Source organism: Vigna unguiculata, chromosome 3 (assembly GCF_037176805.1).
Source record: "Vigna unguiculata cultivar grain cowpea cultivar isolate G323 ecotype 2 chromosome 3, ASM3717680v1, whole genome shotgun sequence".
NCBI lineage: Eukaryota > Viridiplantae > Streptophyta > Magnoliopsida > Fabales > Fabaceae > Vigna > Vigna unguiculata.
This window is the reverse complement of record NC_140794.1, coordinates 1596789-1619734: the sequence shown is the minus strand read 5'-3', so window position 1 is coordinate 1619734 and position 22946 is coordinate 1596789. Positions and strand designations below refer to the sequence as shown.

Sequence of the window (22946 nt, the reverse complement as noted above, 5' to 3'; positions counted from 1 at the left end):
AATATCTTTATTTTTAATATGGATGATAATCAAAGTCGCGGATTGAGGAAAATAGGAAATACATACTGTATTTAAACCTATATTTGAATTAAACACCTAATCTCTTATAAATTATATTTGGAAAAACTGTGTTAAAAAAAGTTTGGATCAAATATCAGGAGAAAAAACTGAAATTGAAAGAACAAGTTGCAATAAATAATAATCAAATTGTTTAACAAATTAGTCAGCTACTATTAAATTCTGTTCCCACCAATAACATCATAACAAATTATGTCATCTACTTACAATGAAAACAAAAGACCATGCACAATTGGATACATAGTAAGATGAAGATTAAATAGGTAGCTGTAACCCTATTTTCCACAGAAAAATTAGCTGTAAGGTTTAACTTTTCATACATAAATATATAGAAGACACATACTAGTTAATTAACTCTCTGACAAGTGGTTAATTAATGAAATGGAATAATAATAATGAATGAATGAATGCAGATAGAGTCAAGGATAAGAAGGTGGAAGAAGTGATTGTGTTGGATAAGTCAAATTAAATTTCCCAAGTTTTAGACGTCTCATCTATTAAAAGGCATTGCAATATCTACAAGTCTCAGCAGCGCGCCACGTGGAAGATGTGATACAAAAATCGTGCACTTGAGAGTGGCTATGGTTAGACGCATATATTGGTTTTCTTAATTATGGGAATTGCTACCACCTTTTCTGTCCCACTTTGAGATAAAGCAAAAGCTAGTAGCTTAGGGGAAATACAAAAGCAAAGGGAAGAAAAAGAAAAACATGAAAGGAAGAAAGAAAAGAAAAGAAAAGCAATAAAGAAAGCCAAGAAAAAAAAAAATAAAGACAAAAGGTTCTCAAAACTCCATGATTATTCAAATTCTCTCAAAAACAGTACCAAGCAGTGGTAGTAGTGTTCCCCCTACTTAATCCACCCACACTCTGAAACTCCTTGGATTGGAACAACATCAGATCGTGGAAACTAAGAAAGGCATGAATAGAGGTGTGTTGCAAAGCTCACCGGTGCAACAAATGATGGCCGGAAACCCTAATAATTGGTGGAACATCACCACCACTCCTCCTCCGCCACCGCCTCCTTCTCAGCCTTCTTCTCCGTTCTTCTCCGCTCCTTCCAACTTTCTAACTCCGTATAACACCTCTTCTTCTCTTCCTCTTCCTTCTTGGCACGATAACAATCAAGACCTACCCGAGTCATGGAGCCAGCTACTCATGTAATAATCTCTTTCACAGAATCAAGCACTTTATGCTTCCTTCACTCTGCTTATTATTACTTGTTTTAATTTTAAGAAACGGATCATTTCATTTTCCGAAAACCTTTTAAGTGATCCATCAAAATAACCGATCAAATCTGAGTTTTGTTTTTCGGTGCATGTGGTTTTGGGAAATAGGAGTGGAATGGTGTCTGAAGAAGAGAAAGGGGCCATGTGCCAGGTTCGGCAACAAATGCTGAATCAGGCTTCAAGGGCTTCTATTGTTGATGTTAAGCAAGAAGGGTCGGTGAACAGCTACGTGTACGGTCATGGAAACGAAGAGTTTCACCCCGCAAAACCAACTTGGCCTCAAATAGTGCCTGCTTCTTCCCCCAAATCATGTGTAACAAGTTTCAGCAGCAGCATGTTAGATTTCTCTAACAACAACACAGATGCTAGGCCTCTTCCTCCAGACCCATCATCAGAGGTATATATATTCAGAATTTAATTCCTTATTTTTATTTCTTTTCTGGGTTTTTCTTTGAGTTATGTTATACATTTCGTGAAACTTTACTAAAGCCATCGGTGTTGAAGAATATTTTTGCAAATATCGTTTCCGATTGATAAAGGCATGGGTCCTCTCCAACTTTTATTTTTTGAATGAATATCAATTATGTCAAACGGTTCTTCTGTTCTTTCTTTATTATATAGATCAAGCATAACGGATTTCTTTGCTTCTCTTTATGTTCTATTCTTTCTATATATAATAAAACCAATTCTAGTATATACATGGTCTTGTACAACTTCTATTTTCTTCTTCTCTGTGGTTTCTTTTTCTTTGCATTATAATTTTAACCAATAGTTTTTTGTTTTTTGTTTATTAAGTGTAATAGCACTGCAGCTGGTGGGGCATTCAAGAAAGCTAGGGTTCAACCGCCCACAACGCAGTCGACCTTCAAGGTATTTTCATCCACTGAAAACTATTATACAGAAACTTCCAACCTCGAACACTTTTTCAGGCAAACCAACACACATAACCGCACACAAAAACATCACATGTGTGTGGGTGGTCACTGTTGTTTTTCTTGATTGTCTTGTTCCTGCACATGTTTTTTTTTTTTTTCTTTTTTATCTTGAAATGAAGAATCAACTTAAGCCAATTAATTAAGCACATGTGTCCATTTCAGGTTAGGAAGGAGAAATTAGGTGACAGAATTACAGCCCTTCATCAACTGGTTTCCCCGTTTGGAAAGGTATATAAACTTAATTTATTCAATTGAAGATTGAAATAAAACTAAATAAAAGAAAGTACCAAGAAAAGTTAATTGTATTACCTACCTCCAAAATAATAATGTTGAAGAACGCAACATGCTCTTTGTTTAATTAGCATTGCATAGAAGATGACCGGGAATATGACTGTTGTGTATGCTATTTTTTTTCACTTTTACAGACTGACACGGCTTCTGTCTTATTAGAAGCTATCGGGTATATCAGATTCCTTCAGAGTCAAATTGAGGTAATTAATGTTTATTCCCTCTGTCGATTTTTGCAAACAACTACGAGAGTCAGTGAATAGTGAATGCACGCTAGCTGTTAAAAGTCCATTATTTCACACATTGATGTATAGTTTTTGAAGTTCTAAAATTATTCTGTTTTCACCATCGATGCAGGCCCTTAGCTTACCATACTTGGGTAATGGATCAGGAAACATGAGGCAGCAACAATCTGTAAGAAATAATACCAACCCATTTCTGGTTAGCACACATAGTAAAGTCGTTTCTCATTTCCCAAAGCAAAATGATAAAAAAAAAATAAACTTTTTTCTCTCTTCGGCATCTTTCTTCTTGCATGTGCGCCAGAGTGAATACTAATTAATGGGTAATTATGTGGTACTAATTGAGTGATGATTATAATTGTTTAATGTTAGGTTCAAGGAGAGAAGAATTGTATATTCCCTGAAGACCCCGGTCAGGTATGCTTTTTCCTTGGATCCACTAACCCCTTAAAGGGGTTTGGGGATTTTGCATTTCAAAAGAAGCTATAACATGTTCAACTTGAATTCTATATTATAAATGAAGAAAGTAGCTAGACAATTAAAGAGAAATGTCACCAGCTTTATCTGATATACTATATATATTATATTACGTACTCTCTGAGTTTCTCTAATTTACTGCATTGTTAGTCAAATTCTTAATTATTTCATTTTATTTAATTTCTGGTTACAGTTGCTGAACGAAAACTGTTTGAAGAGGAAAGCAACAACTAGTGAGCAGGTACTTCGTTTTGGATTCGATCTTGATAATGATGAAACTAGTTCAATTATATGTTTTTTGATTTTAACTCGTGTTGTTTTGTTGTTGTTAACTAATCAGGAATCTGAAGAAGAGGCGAAGAAGGACTTAAGGAGTAGAGGTTTGTGTCTGGTTCCAGTGTCATGCACGCTGCAAGTTGGAAGTGACAATGGAGCTGATTATTGGGCTCCAGCTTTTGGAGGAGGATTTCGGTAGACGAAGCTAATTTATTATTGGGTTAAGTAGCATAAATTAATATATATATATATATGTTGCAGCACAGAGAGAAACCAATTCATGGAGATTGTATAACATCATTAGCAGTCAATCTGCTGCAAAACCTAAGGCTGATTGCTCATGATGCTATACAACATTCCTGAATAAAATTTGTGCTGTGAATCGAGTAGTATATATTTGCAACTCCTTGTTAAGACTCTAAATTCATAAAAATCGACCTTTTGTTTATTCAACCAGCTTAATTAGATGATTGTATATATGCAGTAGTAACTGTATGATTATTTTCATTGCTACTTCTGTAGCAGTAATAAAAAAGAACATAAAGCTATTACTAATGCAGGTACATAAACTTCCGAAATTAAGTTCTGAAAAAATTCTATTCGTTTCATGTTCTTATTGTTAAGTTAACTATGTGTGAATTTCGTTAAGGAATATAAGAAATGGATCTTTTGAAAGTGCTTGCAGTGAGAAAAAAACTTTTGGTTGGCTTTTGTTGCTGCTGTTATGTTTGGGTTGTGGATGAATAGACGTAAAAAAGTGTGCCAACTTCACACAGACATACACCGACACAGTCCAACACGCATGCAGAATTGCATCGCATGCGGGGGTTTTATATATATATATATATATATATATATATATATATATATATATATATATATATATATATATATATATATATATATATATATATATATATATATATATATATATATATATATATATGTATGTATCAATCACAGGATGTGTAGCAGAATAAATAACCCTAGATTGGCTAGGGCATCCCGCGTGTTACTTCATTGCAGAACATATACAAATTTCTGAAACATTGTAATAAAAACATTGTATTTAGAGTAACTTTCAAATATAAAACTCTTAATGAGAAAAAAAAAAAAAACTTTACCTGCCTTAGATTTTGTTTTAATACTTGATCTTTTATATTTGAAAGTCAAGACTTTATTTTATTAGCTTACTTAAAAAACAAATATAGAATTTTAGTATCATGTAATAAACTTAATATATGACAATAGTGCTAATAGAACTTATAATTTATATTTTCTTAAACAGACTCCATTATTTCTAAAAGACTTTTTAAATAACCTACAATTAATATGACTTTTTTTTTTAACTATTTTAAATGTTTTTTAATGTCTAGATTGTTCGTCCTGACGAGTGACGTAACTTATTTTCATTTCTATTTATTCTGTGAAGACAATGAATTAACATATAAATGATAAAAAGAAACCTCAAACAAATCCTAGCTTGTTTGAAAAAAAAAAAGGGTATTATTAGAAAAGAAGGAAATAAAAAAGGAAAATGAGGAGAAATAACATACGTAGAAATAAGAAAATAGAGAAAAAAAAATCATTTATACATTTTTTTTCGTTTATCCAAATATAAACGAAAATATTTTATTTATTTAATTCTATCAATTAAACAAATATTTATTTTCTTTGTATTTTATCTTCTCATTCTAAATTCAAACAAATAATAATTTCGAAGGAAACTGAAAACTTGCTCAATTCCGGTGACATTTATGTTTGAAATTATGGGCAGAAATTTTCCAAACTGTGATAATATATATAATGATAACTTGTTCCCCTTTGTTTCCATCAGTATATCATCTATCTTGCAACATTAAAAAATCATAAAAAACAAAATCTTTGTTTCTTCGTTAGTATCACATAATATGTGGATTGAAAATGAACACATTCCTGTATACAAATTTTCAATAAAAAGTGGCGAGTATGAATTATAAAATTTGTTGATAAATATTATTCTTCCAATTTTTTATTTTATTTTATAAAACTGATCATAACTGTAGAGAAGGTAATGAAAATATTCAACAACAAAACAAAATCACTTAAAACTTCAAATTTCACAATAACATTTACGTAATTCGCTTTTTATAAAACTAAAAAAAGGAAAAATAATAAATTGAAATCAATGTCCAATTCCGGGTTTTTGTAGTGCATTTTTTCTCTCCTCGGTGACAAAAATATTACAAGGCCAATCTGATAAAATTCCAAGCAAAAAGCTTGGCCCACATACAGTTTCCTTATTATTATTTTTAATCTGGAATAAAATACTAATGCAATTCTTGAATGTCTAAGATGTTGTTAATTTCAGTCACTAAAAAGGTAAAAAAAAAATACATATTTATCAAATATCTAATTTGAAAATAAATTAAAAATATATAATTGAAGAAATTGGATTTTAGAACCAAATAATTAAAACTGAAATCTCATTAACACTTTCATCGAGAGAGGAAATTTATATATAAATATAACTTAGATAAGTTAAGATAAGTTCACTGAGACTAATTTCTATAAAGATAAGTTACTTTTTTTTATCATGATAATGATAAAACAGTTTTATTTTCAAGCATTTATTTGTAATCAAATAACCTTTTTCCACTTTCTTTTCCAGCCCCTTTTTTCACTCTTACATTCATTTGTAATGTGTCAAACAAAACATTAGTCACAGTGAACAAGTTAGATGTTAAAAAAAAAAAAAAATCCGCCCTATGATTCAAAAATGGGTTGTGATCTTGGTCTTACTGCCTACGTTATGCTCTTGTTATCAAGGCCCATTTTTTCAACTATGAATGAAGCAATGGGCTGAAAAAAAAAATCAAATGCATAAAATCACGTGTCACAAAAAGTTTTTTAACCCTAAATTGTACAAAGTGATGAAAGTATTCGATACTTTAAAAAAGGACCAAAATTTTGAAAGAATAAAATTAGCAAGACATAGCTAACATTTTGATATGATAATAATATTCTGTGGTCGTGAATCAGTAAGCAAGTGGAATTTACGCGAAGAAAAACAAATATTAATTTAAATAATTTGGAAGTATGGTTAAGAATTAAGAATTAGAAAAGAAGCGTGATTGAGTTAAGAAGGAAAATAATATATACACAAAGATTAACGGTCAAACGGAGCCGGCTGGGCGGCAAAACTGGTCCCACACCTTGTTCATGTTTTGCCGCCACATTTCGAAGTGGATACAGTTACCAAAATGACCCTACAGCTGTCGCCGATGTTGCCATCTTTAACTTCGCCCTCTCTCTCTAATTGCATCGTTTCTCTTTCTAATTTAAAAATTCTTAAACTGTAAATTATTAATTTGTGATTACAACCAAAATTATACAAACGACAAACTAAGGTGTATTACTGTACACCAATTAAGGTATCTCTGTCCTTTCACAATATCTGAATATAGTTTTGACGGTAATAATAAAAGGATTATATATCTCACTACAATTATCATCACCAATTAAACAACGAAGTTCAAAGAAATTAAAGACAAAACATAGATTATGAGGTGAATATAACATTAGCATATAAAATATTTACTTTAACCTAATAAAGTATGAGCCATTCTTCGTTATGCTGTGAATTTATTATTTACATTTCTCAACTCTATCTATCTACCTATTATTTTTGTTTACTTATTGTCAAAGTAAGTGCCTGAGACCAAACCAAGGGACTTATGGGTCATTTCAAAAGGTGCCGCCCCAGACTTCCCATTCCGGCAAATTGAATCAAAACCGTTAACTGCTATTTCCGTTAACGTCATATTCCTGTACCCCTAAACGCACCAAACTTTCACTAACTGTCCCACCGCCATGACCACCGTAACGGTCACCACTCGATCTCAGATCCTCCGCCACACCGCCGCATTCACCTCCTCCGTCCTCTCGCAATCCGAACTCCGGCGCCGTCTCATCGCTACTCTTCTCCGTCACACTCCGATCTCCGACCAAAAGCACCTCAAACTCGCCGCAGACACTCTAGAAAGCGCGATATCCTTCTCCAGCCCCGCCCTGCGCACCTCCTCACTCTCTCTCGTGGAGAAGCTCCTCCTCCCTCTCCCCGACTTCGCTCTCTCCTCGCTACTCCTCTCGCTCGCCCACGCCCTCCGTAACAGTCCAACTGAATCCGCCACCAGCCTCCTCCGGATCTTTCACTCCAACAACAACAGCAACAAAAACGCTTCACTCGTTAGATCGGAAATCGCTCCTGCACTCTACGAGCGCCTCTTCTCTCCACACCTCTTCCCTGTCTTCCGCTGGTTCGATGAGCAGAGGACGAATATTCTCTCCTCCACTCCCTCAACCTCCATACGTGAAAATGATTATTATTCAGTTTCTGAGGAGTACTCGGTGGTGCTGCCTTGCGCTAAGGTGCTGTCGAAGATGAGCGAGGAGCAGGCCGCAATGCTCCGGGAGGTGGAGAGAGAGTACGAAGAGGTCCTCGACGAGAACTGTAGGGTTCTCGCAGAGTATTTCAAAGAGGTTTTGGTGAACGAGAACAGTGACGCGGGGATTAGTCCACCGTCGTTGATAATGAAGAGCGGTGCTGAAGGTGGCGGCAGGGAGAACATAACGGAGGAGATAACGCGAACGAATCTGTTAGAGAACGGACGGTATAATGTAATGTTGTATATCTACTTTTCACCAATTCGTTACTCTTTTCAAATCAATTGCTTTTGTTATCTAAGGATTAAGGGCAAACCTTATTATCTTACTCACATGCAGGTTACTTCGATTTTAATTTTAGATTTTTATTTATAAATAAATGAATTATACAGACAGTTTGAAACAATTCTCAAATTAATTATATCCATTACATGTATCAAATTATTTTATGATGATCATTAAACTTTTTTTAATTAACTGGATTACGATTTTTCCTCTCTAGCTTAGCTTACATGTGATTCTTTAATATCAGCAAGCTTAGATATGATTTGTTGTTCTCTTAATATCATTCTGAAATTTTGTCCAAATTTTTCATAATTTTCATGTTTGATGTTAACTATATAAAGATACTTGCTCAATAATGCATACACCAATTTAAATTATTTATCATTTTTTTTCTTTCTTTTTCTAAATGTCTACTAACATGTGACAGGAGTGCGATTGCATTAATTATTTTCCATTTTCTCAAATTGTTGTCTTAAAAAATACGTTTTAATAATTCTATTTCGAAGGTGATTTTACGAAAATAATTCTATTTTTCTTATAACTGGTATTTTAGCGAGTAATACATAGGATACATATTTTTTTATATAACTAAAATTTATTATTATAAGTGAATATTTTAAATAGATAAATTGTATCTAAAATTATGATTTAATTTATTTTTAATTGTTGAAAACGTATTTTGATAAATTGTTAAATTTTAATTTAAAATAAAAGAATATATAATTAAGAAATATACGTATAATAAAGTAAAGAGAAAATAATAAGAGATGATCTCCAGAATACTTGCACTTTCATTTCATAATCATTCTGTCACACTTCTTTTTTTCCTATGATTTGCTGCAGCCAATATGGTCCGAAAGGGAAAGGGAAGCATCTGTTGAATTTTTGAGCCCCAGTTCCAGCAGAAGATCTTCCCAGGAACCATTTTATCCTCAAAGAGTCTTTTCCAGAATTGTCAAACCCAAAAATCCTTCAAAAGCTTGGACAACACCGGTCTATTTAAACTCAACCGCTGACGCCGATTTTTTTTCAGATGAGAGTTTGGTTAGTTCTTCTTCAGATTCCGAGGCAGAAAATGAGGTACGTAATTGATGCTACCGAGAGAGGGTGCCGAGAAAATATTCCAAGGAGGACTGAATTTTCTATGACAGTTGTTTTAGTTCTTGAAACGCTAAGTGATGATAAAGCTGTGTCCTGTAGGAAAAGGACAAAAGTATCGCATTGTTGGAGCCTCGACAAAGCCAAATTCAAGAACAAATGCAAACCGTCTTCAAACAATCTAGTGGGTACGTCAATATTTAACAACCACCATTATTCTTCATTATCTCGTGGTGTGCTGCGTTTTCTTTAACTTGGATTATTCCTATTTGTAGTTCACCAGATTATCCTATGGCCGACTTCGATAACACGCTTAATGGAATTGGGAAACATGCACCTCCCAAGGACTTTGTCTGTCCAATAACTAGTCACATATTTGATGATCCAGTGACTCTTGAGACTGGTCAGACGTATGAACGTAAAGCTATCGAGGAATGGTTCAACAGAGGGAACTTTACCTGTCCCATCACTCGCCAGAAGCTGCAAAACACTCAGCTGCCCAAAACAAATTATGTGCTCAAACGACTAATTGCAAGCTGGAAAGATCGCAACCCCCATTTGGTCCAACCGCCGTATGAGAGTCCATACGAAGATACTGAGGCAGTTGTGCAGTCAACAACCGTTTCAACTTCTCCTAATAGCGTTATAACCCAAGCCACAGTTGACGGGATGATGAGTGAGTTACGCTGTGCCATCAATAATCTTTACATGTCAGAGGTTCTCAAGGAATCGGAAATGGCCGTGCTTCAAGTTGAGAAGTTCTGGAGAGGAGTGAATCTTGGAGTGGATATCCATAGAATGTTAGCAAAACCTGCGATTATCAATGGATTTATGGAGATCCTTTTCAATTCTGTGGAGCCCCAGGTGCTACAAGCAGCAGTTTTCCTTCTAGCCGAGATGGGGTCAAGGGACAACGCTGTTATCGAGACTCTCACCCGTGTGAAGACTGATGTAGAATGTATAATGGCTCTTTTCAAGAACGGGTTGACAGAGGCTGTTGTGTTGTTGTATCTACTAAACCCTCCCATCACGAGTCTTGCGGAGATGGCCATAGTGGAGTCTCTCATAATGGTTTTGAATACGAAAGAGGAAGAATTGGTTACGATGTGTTTGAAGCCAAAAACAGCTGTAGTGCTTTTACTTGCTAGGATAACTGGAAGCAGTGAAGAGATAATTGCATCATCTGTTGTCAATACCCTTTTCTCTGAAAATGCAATTGGAACTATTGTCAGCAGTTTTGGAGCTGACTTGGCAAAGGAGAGGATTGCTGCAGTAGAGATCTTATTGAGATGCATGGAAGAAGATGGGACTTGCAGGACGAACATTGTTGATAAAGCAGAGTTGTCACCACTTATGGAAACCTTAATCGGTGCAGATGATGGAGAGCGTTTTAAGATTATTCAGTTTTTTGCTGAGCTGGTCAAATTAAACAGGTATAAAAATTTTGTATTCATAATTACACTAACTAATTAATTAATCTACCTTTTAGTTTGTCTGATAGCTTCTTCTGGGATTCCCTTCAGGAGGACATTCACTGAACAAATTCTCCATATTATAAAGGAAGAAGGACCATTTAGCACAATGCATACTCTTCTTATTTATTTGCAGGCTGCTCCTCACGATCATTGTCCAGTTATGGCTGGCCTCTTACTCCAACTCGATCTTCTGGTGTGAATCTTTGACGCTCCCTATATCTTGAATATAAGAACTAGTTGTATCTCTTCTTACGTTATCTTTTTTTTTTTTTCTGCCATGATAAAATGCTGTTTTACAAGTAATAGGGGCTTAACTTTCACCGTGCTATTTTTAGGTTGAGCCAAGAAAAATGAGCATATACCGTGAAGAGGCTATGGATACTCTTATTGCATGCCTGAGAAACACAGATTTTCCCGTTACCCAATTAGCAGCTGCAGATACAATCATGTCACTGCAAGGGAGTTTCGACTTCTTCGGAATCCCTCTAACCAGAGAAGTCCTCCTTAAACGTGCAGGTATTGACAAAAGTTCCAGAAGTCTTGTACTGGTGGGTCATCAGATTAGCAATTCCAGTCCAGAAATTGAGATAACTCCTGTAAAGTCCTTCGAAACATTTCTTCTATTTTGACTTTGAGCTTTCTCCTAGCCAATATTTTTTCTGATGCCTAATTTTTTGTTTGGCATCGACAGGAAGACGAGAAGGCAGCTGATGATTGGGAAAGAAGAATTGCATATGTTCTAGTTAGCCATGAATTTGGCACTATTTTTGAGGCTTTGGCTGATGGCATGAAGAGCCGAAATTCAGAACTACGATCAGCATGCTTTATATCAGCTACCTGGCTCACGTACATGTTGACCATTCTACCGGATACAGGCATACAAGTAGCAGCTCGTGCTTGCTTGCTGAAGCAGTTCATAGCTAAATTAAATTCTGCCCGGGATGTGGAAGACAGAATCCTTTCTATGATTGCTCTCAATAGTTTTCTTCATTTCCCTGGTGAGGTTCACAAAGCCATTAATTAGAACTCACAGCTTACAATCATCATTTCAAAATCTGGTAGCAATAATCCTGTCTAAAAAAGAAGGAATAAGAATAAGCGCTGATAAGAAGTTCCTCGAAGCATGACAAGCCACTAAAAATACAGAATTCAGCGTTGATTTATATCAGATATTATCTGTATTATTCTATTATTGGGAATGAAAAAGTTCAAACTAGTTTCCTTCTAGATGAATATGCGAGGCTTTCATATATTTATGTTTTCAAATTCCTCCAAGTCATTGCTATGCAAAATAGAAAAAGGGTGATGATACGTTATATTGTGAATTTCAGAAGGCTTAGGTGATCTAACTTCCTACACTAAGGATATCTTAAGAGGATTGAGAGAGCTTAAGAGATCCTGTCCCTTAGCACCTAAAATGCTAAAATCTCTGGTTGAAGAAAATGAATCTAAAGCGGTAAGTTCTTGTATTCTTAACCCATTTTCTAGAATAGGCATCAGGCATTGTGGATCATTTAAATTTCTCCATTGGAACAGGACATTTGGATACATAAAGAGCTCATAAAAGAAGACTGCAGCGAAAATGGAGAGGTGGTGTCTGTCACATGCTTCAAGGATAAAATATTTTCGGGTCATACAGATGGCACGATTAAGGTAATCGGATTAAAATTTTACATACTCTGTAAATTCTAATGAATAATGATTTTAAGTGTCAAAAGAAACATATTTCCTAAGGCTGTTGCAGTTTATATAAATGTCTTCTTCTGTAAAAAACAATATTTGTTTCTTAGATGTCTAGAAAATAAATCATTACATAATTGATCTATCAATCCTAAATAGGTATAAATGTAGATATATGTACAGAATAATGGAGTGGACTTTATGTGGTGTTCTCTGCTACATGCTTCAAAAAATGAATAGATCTATAGATACTAACTCATGCTTGATCATTGCTAAATACGTTTCTGTATTGGTTGCAAATTACAACCTTACTGTAGTATGAACTGACTGCAAAATACTCTGTAACTTCTGAAGGTCTGGACATTAAAGAATAATTCATTCCATCTGTTGCAAGAAATTCAAGAACATACTAAAGCAGTGACAAACTTGGTGATTTCAGAATCTGGTGACACACTATATAGTGGTTCACTTGACCGAACGTCAAAGGTAAAATTTTAGGTAGTTACTCTAACTTCAAGGTCAAGCCGTCTGCTAACGAAGGTTTTGTTTCACAAAATAACAGGTCTGGTCTATTGGAAAGTCAGCAATACATTGTGTACAGGTGTATGATATGAAGGACCAGATTCATAATTTAATTGTAACCAATAGCTTAGCTTGTTTCGTTCCGCAGGGGACTGGTATCAAGGTACTCTTAAACTATGAATACATGTTCTTCTTTGAATGGTGCTGAGAGAGTCTGATCACTTCTTTTATACAATCTAGAGTGTAAAATAACACTAGTCTCCTTATTATCAATGCCTCTGTGTCACACTCAACCGTAGTATCAAACATTGTGCTCTATACTCTGACCGTTTACTTTATTTTATTCCCATGTGACTGATTATGTAATTGAAAACAAAATCCCCAACATTGGTTTCTACTGAATTGGCTTGCTCATCAGGTTCAGTCACTGAGTGGAGAGTCAAAGCTGTTAAATTCTAGCAAATATGTGAAGTGTTTGGCTCACGTTAATGGGAAGTTATATTGTGGATGCCATGACAGTAGTGTTCAGGTATAGAGTTTTTTAAGTGTGAGACAGTCTAATGGATGCTATATCAACATTGTTGCAATAATATTGATCACGTGATATTTCAGGAGATACATTTGGCAACTGGAACAGTCAACACTATTCAAAGTGGTTATAAAAGATTACTAGCGAAAGCAAATCCTATTCATGCAATTCAAATTCATGGTGAACTTATATACGCAGCTGGTTCTTCCTTTGATGGATCTTCTATAAAGGTATCTTAGACTCGTTTGATTTAGCAGTACATAGAAAGGCAAAAAATAGTTAAAATTGATATTTTGAATTCCGAAGGGCAGAAAATGTATGAGCTACTTGGTGTTAATTTTAAAGATGATATACCATTATCATAGTTAGCTAACTGATGCATATATAAATGTCAAGATATGGAACAGTTCCAGTTACAATATGGTTGGATCACTGCAAACTGGATCTGAAGTTCGGACAATGGCAGTGAGCTCAGGATTGATTTATTTGGGGTGCAAAGGAGGTACTGTAGAAATTTGGGATAAGAAGAAAAGCAGTAAAGTTGACACCTTGCAAATGGGTACCAATTGTAGGGTCAATTGCATGGCTCTAGACAGCAATGAAGAAGTTTTGGTAATTGGAACTTCAGCAGGACAAATTCAGGTGACTTTTTAGAGTTCAAAGTTCTGCATTTTTACTTTGTCATCAATGCACCGTGTATGTAGCCTTTATACATTGTCTTCCAGTTCCAAATCAGATACAAGGAAACTGTAATGATAGAGCTTTCCCTTGCAGGCTTGGGAAATGAATTAACAGAAAATGCTGAGGGTACAGCTGGTGCGGGAAGACATAGATGAACTTGACAATATTTGATTCGTTAATACTTTCATTCTAGGTTCTTCGTGAACTGTATATCCGAGTGCCTTGTACATAAGATTAACTCGTAGATACGTTATTAGTTTGCAACATGTGAAGTTATCTTTTTATTTGTTTTCCTTTTTTTATGGAGGGATGAGGAGAACTTCTCCAATGTGAATAACATTATGCTTTTGTCTGGGTCTCTGATGTTTAATTTTTTGAAACATTATATGAATAAGTATAAAGAAAAACTATATGAATATAATCATGATCATACAATTATAATTTAATAGTTTGATTAAATATTTACCTTTTTATTAAAAAAAGTATTAACAGGGTAATATTTATTAAAAGTTATATTAGTATATAATCGTACCTTGCTTACATATAATAATGAATTCATTTCTTATATGTCTATCTATATATGATATAGTTGTACCTCTAAAACTTTGGTTAACATTTTTTTCTTTTCTAATTTTTTATTTATTTAAATTATATCTTAATTTTTCTGATTTTTATTTCTCCTTTGATATTTTATTTTTCATGTTTTCAAATTCTTTATGCTTAATTTTTAGAGTTATCTTTTTTTTTTCAAACGAGTATTGAAAGTACATTAGTTTTCCATTAAGTGAAAAAAGTCTATTGATTTAAATAGATGAAAATACAGAAAATAATTATTATTATTTGTAGTTATTTTAACGTTTAATACACTGTAATTGTAATGTTACTCTTACAAGGTTTATATATTTATTTAACTACATTTTTGTTTGTTATCTTCATAATGTATTTTAATTTTACCAGTACTAAAAGTATTCGATAAACATTACACACCCGATGACTATTTTTTATTTTTTAAGTTTCTTTTTAAAAGGGTTATTTTTTGGAAATGGGAAATTGAATCATTTTATTGGATACTTTAAAAAAAATAAAACAAAGAAAAATTATTGCAGTTTGAATATGAGAGCCACTGAGTTATAAATTGGACCAAACAAACAAATATAATTATACAAACATGAGGTTACTTAAAGGAAATTTATATTAATTTATTTGTGATAGATGAACTATTACACTGATTTTACTAGAATACATAAAAACACATTTTTATGATTTTCAAATATATTTTCATATATTTTTAATAAAAAAAAATCATTATTTCAATTCCTTAATAAGACTCATATTTTTCGGGAAGGTTTTTTTTTTTTTTTTCTTTCTTACTGGCACTACCCTAACAAAAATTACCCCACTAATATCGCATGCATGGGCCTTATTAACATGAGCCAACATACATCTCCCTCATTACCAAGTTATTAGACAAAAAAAAAATGCTAACTTAACTGGTCATTTTCCTTCTATTAATTTTGGTAATATCTTATACAGGCATTACACATTCTCATGAAAAACATGTAAATTATTATGGTAAAAAAAAGTGGAAAAAAATGAAAATGTTTTAAAAATTAATTAAAACAAACAACATAATAAGGATAAAATATAGATAAGTATTCTTTTGACAAACTTAAATTAAAATTTAATAATTACATTTAATTTGGAAAAATAAATTATTAATACTTAAATAAAAATGGCTAGTATAATGTAACTTAAAAATATATGATGTTTTATGACTGATAAAATTAATTGAATCATGTCAGAGTGGGAGTACTAATAAATTAAGCTAAGTATTAATGTTTTAACTTTGAAAAAAGATTGCCCTGAAAGCTAAAAATATATTAATTATTAATTTCATGTTAAATTAATTTTAAATTAATGATTAAAATAGAGTTCATTTTGAGATTTCATTCACTTTAAAAAATAGTTTCGTAAAAAATATTAAACAAAACAACTATAAAGATCTTAGTATGTATAAACCTAGAAAAATAATAACTAAATCAAGATATATACCTCATTAAAAAAAATAAAAAACATCATTTTAGAAACACCTAATTTTAACATCGATGTGCTAAAAAGGCACTTGGACAATAAAAATTGTTAAAGTAGAATCTGTGAAATCATGAGCCAGTTGGAGCGAAATAAATTATTACAGTTAACGTTAAGCTTCAAAAGCTAACCTTTGGATCCGTCGTTGGACACTAAAACTAACCTTTCTGTTTCATCGATACACATTATTTCACTTCAAACTCCAGATTCTGATTATGACCAATTACATCTGCAAAAACCTTATTTATATACATTAAAATATAGCGCAAGAACATGAATAAATATTTATTTGTTTCATTTACAAAGATGAGAGCATAAACTAGATAATAACGAAATTTACCTGCCTCTACCGAAATTGAACTATGGAGAGAGATCTATTTCTGTGTATGAAACAAAGTTCTTGTACAGTGTAGTGTTGTAGTGGTAGGTTATATATTCTCTCATATGCTTTGGTTATATATAGATTCTCATATGCTTTGGTTATATATAGATGGTCATAGTTATTGAAAGATTGTGATTCTATATGATTATGTGACATTAATCTTATCTTTATAAGACATTTGACACCACTTTAATCTAAAACTTTAAGACAATGGTGCTATGAATCTTTGTTTTTATATAGTGTTTAATTTTATCTATTTTATCTAATGTAAGATTTTTTGACTCGTACTTAATTATTTCATAACGAGTAACAAACTTCAAGTATATTTGTGTCTAACATTTTCATGTGTATCACAAAACAAAAATGGAGCAAAAGAAAATCACCCCAAATCTCACTTATAATTTTAGAAATTAAAAAAAAAGAATTCACACTTTTTAATGTGAAAAATACGTTCCAAATCAAACTAGAATAATGTTTCAATATTTGAAATCAATTTTGTCAAAATTATTTTTATCAAATTGACAGTTAAAAATTAAAGTCAGTTAGACAGTTAATTACCCTTTCGTTCGACCGATTCACATATATGATACAACGTATTTTTCACTTCACGCCAGTTCAAGGTGGATGCCACATATTCAAACCAATTGAATCCCATTTCGTGTACTTCCTCTGACTAACTAAATGGTTTAGTATTTTTCTGCACTAATTATAATTTTGTTTTCCTTTTTAAGAAAATTATTGGTTGTCTGCAACAACAAACACTCATCTCCTTCTATAACTAAGATGCGATACTAAATTATTATAATACCGTTGTGAACTGCATCAAGTTAATTGTATGTGAAAAGAAAGAGCCTTGTACATAAGTCTGAGTTCATGTAAACCAGAGTTTTTCTGTTGTAGTATATAACGAGCTTCAATTATATTCTGTGTGTACCCTTTCCATGTAGCAGAAGAAAAAGGGTGATACGAATGGAGCAGAATAAAGGCAGTGAAGTAGTTGAAAGGAAAAGGGGTGGTTACAGAACCATTCCCTTAATCATAGGTGATGACCCTTTTGATCAAATAATATATATCATGGTTTTTCTTTTAGCACAATCTTGTTTTACTGCTACTGAAGTAAAGGAGTTCTAACCAAGTTGTGATTTTCAATCTTGTTTCTTTAGCAAATGAGACGTTTGAAAAGATTGCAATAGTGGGGCTTCGTGTAAACATGATATTGTACCTGCTACAGGAGTATCATTTTGAACCTGCAACTGCAGCTATTGTAGTATTCCTGTGGAGTGCCTTCACCAATTTTTTGCCCATCTTTTGTGCTTTCCTTTCTGACTGTTGGCTTGGACGATTTTCTGTTGTTGCACTGGGAACACTCATACACCTTCTTGTAAGCCATTACATCCACATTCTTAAAAAAATCTAGATTTTTTACCGGATTTTTTGGTGTTATATGTCGAGAACTAAAAAATACACTATACAAGGGAGGAACAGTATAGAAAAATCCATCAAAGAATCCAAATTTCACTCTTAAACCATTAAAGTTTAGTTCTTGTTAATTATATTTGGTTCTTAGTATACATTAAAACTTACTTGAATTTCCTTCGTCTTGATTTTTATCTTCATGGCAGGGCTTAGTTGTGTTGTGGCTCACTGCTATTATTAGGCATGCAAGGCCTGAGTGTGAAAAAGAACCTTGTGCAAATGCAACAGGATCTCAACTGCTGATTCTTTTTTCTTCACTCACTCTCATGGCTATCGGAGCCGGTGGAATTAGGTCGTGTACCTTAGCCTTTACTGCGGATCAAATCAACAACCCTGAAAACCCACAAAACGAGAGTACCATGAAGAGTTTCTTCAATTGGTATTATGTTTCGGTTGGACTTTCAGTAACGATTTCATTGACATTTATAGTGTACATTCAGGTTACAGCAGGGTGGATTGTGGGTTTTGGAATTTCGATGGGGCTCATGTCATTTTCAGCTGTCTTGTTTTTCCTGGGTTCTTCCATATATATCAAAGTGAAACCAGACAAGAGCTTGTTCACGGGCTTTGCCCAAGTGATTGCAGCAGCTTGGAAAAACAGACACTTACCTTTGCCTCCGAAGAACTCAAACATTTGGTATTTCCACAACGGCTCTAATTTTGTTCAACCTACAGACAAAGTAAGGTATGTAGTATTTGTGATACAACATAACGCACTAATTTCTTTCTTTGTATCTTGTGTTTAATAATAACAAATTCAGTTTTTTTATTTTCTGCACCTAGGTTCTTGAACAAGGCATGCATGATAAAGAACAAAGAGAAAGATTTGGACAGTGATGGCATGGCCAAAGAGCCATGGAGTGTGTGCACAGTGAGACAAGTAGAGGAATTGAAAGCCATAATCAAAGTCCTTCCCATTTGGTCTACTGGCATAATAATTTCTACTAGCATAAGCCAGCAATCATTTTCAGTGGTTCAAGCAAAAACCATGAACAGAGTGGTGTTGAATATGGAAATCCCACCCACCAACTTCATTGCATTTATATTCCTGACTCTGACCCTATGGGTGGTTTTGTACGATCGCATTTTAGTCCCCTTGCTCCCTAAAGAACGAGTACTCACTGTAAAACAACGAATGGGAATTGGGTTAGTGATCTCATGTTTGGCCACTATAGTTTCGACATTGGTAGAGAAGAAGAGAAGAGATTTTGCAATAAGGGAAGGGTTTGTGGACAACCCCAAAGGAGTGGTGAACATGTCAGCCATGTGGTTGGTGCCACAATGTTGTCTGTATGGTTTATCGCAAGGTCTTAATTTCACCGGACAAATCGAGTTTTATTATTCTCAGTTTCCGAAAACGATGTCTAGTGTTGCTGTTTCGCTGTGTACCCTTGGCTTTGGAGTAGGGAACTTGGTGGGATGCTTGATTGTGAAGGTTGTGAAAGATGGAACAGAGAAAGGAGGAAAAGATAGTTGGCTAGCATCAAATATTAACAGAGGACACTATGATTACTACTATGGACTACTTTTCGTTCTTAATTTGGTTAATTTGTTATGCTTTTGCACATGGAGCAGAGCTTATGGGAGTACTCAGGATATAAAATATTGGGATGAAACGGTTCATACAAAATTGTTATCAGAGAAAAACACCAACACAAAATAGAGAAATCAACAAAAACAAATAAAGGGATTTTGCGGTATATTTTATTTGTAATTGTAGTAATGGAATAATATGTCGATAAGAGCAGTGGCGATTTTTTCGACCAATATTTTGAGCATTTCGACCAATATTTTGAGCATTTCGACCAATATTTTGAGGATGTCAAAATTTTGGTTAAATTACTCTTTTGTTCTATTTTTTTTGTTAAAAATATGAAGTTGGTCTTCTATTTATTTAGTCTCATTTTGGTCCGATTTTTTAAAAAAATTGATGTAGTTTGATTATTTTCGTTAAATTTTTTAAAGTGGAGCAATGATTTTTAATTATGACTGACTCTAAGATTAGGTCAATTACACAAACAAAGCAAATCATTTTTATTCACAATTTCAATTTTGATTAAAAAATCTTTATCTGATTTAGAAAATTTAACGAAAAATGATCAAATTGTATCATTTTTTCAAAAATCGATATCAAATTGGAACTAAAAAAAATAGAAGGACTAACTTCATATTTTTGAACGAAAATAAAAATTAAAAGATTAATTTCAAAATATTTATATAAATTGATAAAAACATTGTATTTACTTTTTTAAAAATAATAAAAAATAATAAAATTATTATTATTATTATTATCATTATAATTATAAAATAAATACAAATAATTTTTATAATTTTAGTATAATTAATTTTCATTTATAATAGTTAAGTTTCAAATAAAAATAGTCAAATAAAAAAATGATTAAATTAAATAAGTGATCACTTGAAAGATAATATTAATAAAATAATTAGTTTTATTTTTAAAAATATTAAAAAGGTAAAATTGAAAATGTGAAAAAAAAGAATAAAAATATATTAAATATAGATATATAAAAAAATTTATAATATTAAATATATTAAAAATATTAATTTTTAAATATATATTTAAAATTATATATTAATTAAATTATATAGATATAAAAATTTTGGGGGGCATGGCCCCTATCTCTTGTCCGCTTCTGGATCAGAGAGGTTTATTTAGATTATATAAATATTTTTCTATTTATAAATAAAATAATTGCAAAAATAAAGTGATATTTTTTTTTTCATGTTTTCAAATTTTTTATGTTTGTGTTTTAGAGTTATCTTTTAACTTTATCAAACCAGTATTGAAACTTTCCATTGAGTGAAAAAAGTCTACTGGTTTAAATAGATGAAAATATAGAAACCAATGAGTATTATTTGTAGTAATTTTAACGTTTAATACATTGTAATCGTAAATGTTGTTTGTTCACAAGGTTCATGTATTTATTTAACTACAATTTTGTTTGTTATCTTCATAATGCATTTTTATTTTATCAGCACTAAAAATATTCGATAAACATTACACTATTTTGATTTTTTAAGTTCTTTTTTAAAAGGGTTATTTTTTGGAAATGGGAGATTGAATAATTTTATTGATACTTAAAAAAAACAAATAAAAAATTATTGCAATTTGAATATCAGAGTCATTGAGTTATAAATTGGACCAAACAAACAAAGATAAATTATACAAACATGAGGTTACTTAAAGCAAAATTATATTAATTTATTTGTGATAGATGAACTATAAAACTGATTTTACTAAAATACATAAAATCACATTTTTAAATATATTTTAATATATTTTTAACAAAAAAAAAAATCTTATTTCAATTCCTTAATAAGACTCATGTGTTTGGGGAAGGTTTTTTTTTTTCTTACTAGCACTACGCTAACAAAAATTACCCCACCAACATCGCATGCATGGGCCTTATTAACGTGAGCCAACATACATCTCCCTCCTAAAGTTATTAGAAAAAAAAAATAACCATGCTAACATAAGGAGTCATTTATCTTCTATTAATTTTGGTAATAATCTATAATAATATTTATAATAATATTTAAACAGATACCCTCTTTTGTTCTTTTACTCTTAATTACTATTTCAAAAATTAATTATTTTATAAATAATTTATCTTTAACCGTTATTCTTAATTGTTATTTTAAAAAAAAATTATACTTTTAATAATTATTTTAAAAACCTTTTTATATATATTTTTTATTCTTTTAATTAATATCTAATAATTATTTTAAAAATTAATTATATATTTTTTATTGATCTTAACTCAAATTTTTATAAAAATTAAAAGATACGAATACATTATCATGAAAAACATGTAAATTATTATGGTAAAAAACAAGTGGAAAAAAATGAAAATGTTTTAAAAATATAGATAAATATAGATAAATATTATTTTGACGAACTTAAATTAAAATTGTATAATTTAATAGATATTTAATTTGGAAAAATAAATTATTAATACTTAAATAAAAATGGGTAGTATAGTATAATGTAACTTAAAAATATATTATATTTTATGGCTGATAAAATTAATTGAATCATGTTAGAATGGGATTACTGATACAATGTTGTGTGAATGCTACATTAAATTAAGCTAAGTATTAATATTTTTACTTTGAAAACGGATTACCCTGAAAGCTAGAAATATATTAATTATTAATTTCATGTTAAATTCATTTTAAACTAATGATTAATGTAGTTTTATAGTTCATTTTGAAGAAAATAATAAACCTAGAAAATAATAACTAAATCAACAGCTATACCTCATTAAAAAAATATATATATCATTTTAGAAACACCTAATTTTAACATCGAAATGCTTAAAAGGCACTTGGATATAAAAATTGTTAAAGTAGAATATGTCAAATCATCAACCGGTTTGGAGGGAAATATATATTACAGTTAATACTAAGCTTCAAACTTCACTGCTGTTTTTTTTTTTTTTTGGCTAAAAAGAAAACAAATAAAGTGTTATTTTCATGTAATTTGGCCACACTGCTAACTACTCTCATATATAAATTGTTCCTCATTCAAGGGACAATAAGTTAAGGGAAATCAAACATTTAACAATTAAGTGTAGGTTAAATAAATTAAAATTAAGTTTAATACAATTTAATTTCCTGTAAAAAAATTACACTTTAGTGTAAACGAGCTAAAATTGAAATTTAGGTCTGACGTTTTAAAGGATGTGTTTTAAATTTAACATACTTAATTTATTTAGATGGGTATTCTTTATTTATTAAACATATTCTTGAAGTATTTA

The 22946-nt window shown here is 31.8% G+C and overlaps 3 protein-coding genes across 5 annotated transcripts; all 3 read left to right on the top strand.

The window, feature by feature from the left end:
* Positions 1-854: 854 nt before the first annotated feature.
* Positions 855-3977, top strand: LOC114174882 (transcription factor bHLH68-like). Of its 2 annotated transcripts, none has more exons than XM_028059615.2 (9): positions 855-1237; positions 1415-1703; positions 2102-2176; positions 2404-2469; positions 2667-2732; positions 2887-2970; positions 3144-3188; positions 3442-3489; positions 3589-3977. In XM_028059615.2, exons 1-9 carry the CDS (start codon positions 999-1001, stop codon positions 3721-3723), a joined length of 1047 nt encoding a protein of 348 aa, XP_027915416.2. In that variant the 5' UTR covers positions 855-998; the 3' UTR covers positions 3724-3977. The 2 variants fall into 2 exon arrangements, with proteins under 2 accessions (XP_027915416.2, XP_027915417.2); XM_028059616.2 differs by having other exon boundaries at positions 858-1237; positions 2887-2943.
* A 3307-nt stretch (positions 3978-7284) lies between these two features.
* Positions 7285-14577, top strand: LOC114176884 (putative E3 ubiquitin-protein ligase LIN-1). Of its 2 annotated transcripts, XM_028062069.2 has the most exons (15): positions 7288-8183; positions 9078-9314; positions 9435-9520; positions 9608-10765; positions 10856-11000; positions 11143-11403; positions 11499-11805; positions 12139-12263; positions 12344-12460; positions 12842-12973; positions 13050-13172; positions 13428-13538; positions 13622-13768; positions 13935-14180; positions 14313-14577. In XM_028062069.2, exons 1-15 carry the CDS (start codon positions 7377-7379, stop codon positions 14328-14330), a joined length of 4020 nt encoding a protein of 1339 aa, XP_027917870.2. In that variant the 5' UTR covers positions 7288-7376; the 3' UTR covers positions 14331-14577. The 2 variants fall into 2 exon arrangements, with proteins under 2 accessions (XP_027917871.2, XP_027917870.2); XM_028062070.2 differs by lacking the exon at positions 14313-14577 and having other exon boundaries at positions 7285-8183; positions 13946-14127.
* A 3026-nt stretch (positions 14578-17603) lies between these two features.
* LOC114178212 (protein NRT1/ PTR FAMILY 1.2-like) lies at positions 17604-19909 on the top strand. The gene is made up of 4 exons (XM_085670522.1): positions 17604-17747; positions 17851-18070; positions 18312-18850; positions 18949-19909. The coding sequence occupies exons 1-4, from the start codon at positions 17659-17661 to the stop codon at positions 19826-19828; spliced, it is 1728 nt and encodes a 575-aa protein (XP_085526648.1). The 5' UTR covers positions 17604-17658; the 3' UTR covers positions 19829-19909.
* Positions 19910-22946: the final 3037 nt, after the last annotated feature.

Coding starts and splice junctions, on each gene's coding strand:
- LOC114178212 (XM_085670522.1), top strand. CDS start 17,659: ATGGAGCAGAATAAAGGCAGTGAAGTAGTTGAAAGGAAAAGGGGTGGT. Junction 17,748..17,850: donor ATAGGTGATGACCCTTTTGA/TCAAATAATATA, acceptor TCTTGTTTCTTT/AGCAAATGAGACGTTTGAAA. Junction 18,071..18,311: donor GAACACTCATACACCTTCTT/GTAAGCCATTAC, acceptor TCTTCATGGCAG/GGCTTAGTTGTGTTGTGGCT.
- LOC114174882 (XM_028059615.2), top strand. CDS start 999: ATGAATAGAGGTGTGTTGCAAAGCTCACCGGTGCAACAAATGATGGCC. Junction 1,704..2,101: donor CTCCAGACCCATCATCAGAG/GTATATATATTC, acceptor TTGTTTATTAAG/TGTAATAGCACTGCAGCTGG. Junction 2,470..2,666: donor TGGTTTCCCCGTTTGGAAAG/GTATATAAACTT, acceptor TCACTTTTACAG/ACTGACACGGCTTCTGTCTT.
- LOC114176884 (XM_028062069.2), top strand. CDS start 7,377: ATGACCACCGTAACGGTCACCACTCGATCTCAGATCCTCCGCCACACC. Junction 9,315..9,434: donor ATTCCGAGGCAGAAAATGAG/GTACGTAATTGA, acceptor TGTGTCCTGTAG/GAAAAGGACAAAAGTATCGC. Junction 13,173..13,427: donor CGCAGGGGACTGGTATCAAG/GTACTCTTAAAC, acceptor CTTGCTCATCAG/GTTCAGTCACTGAGTGGAGA.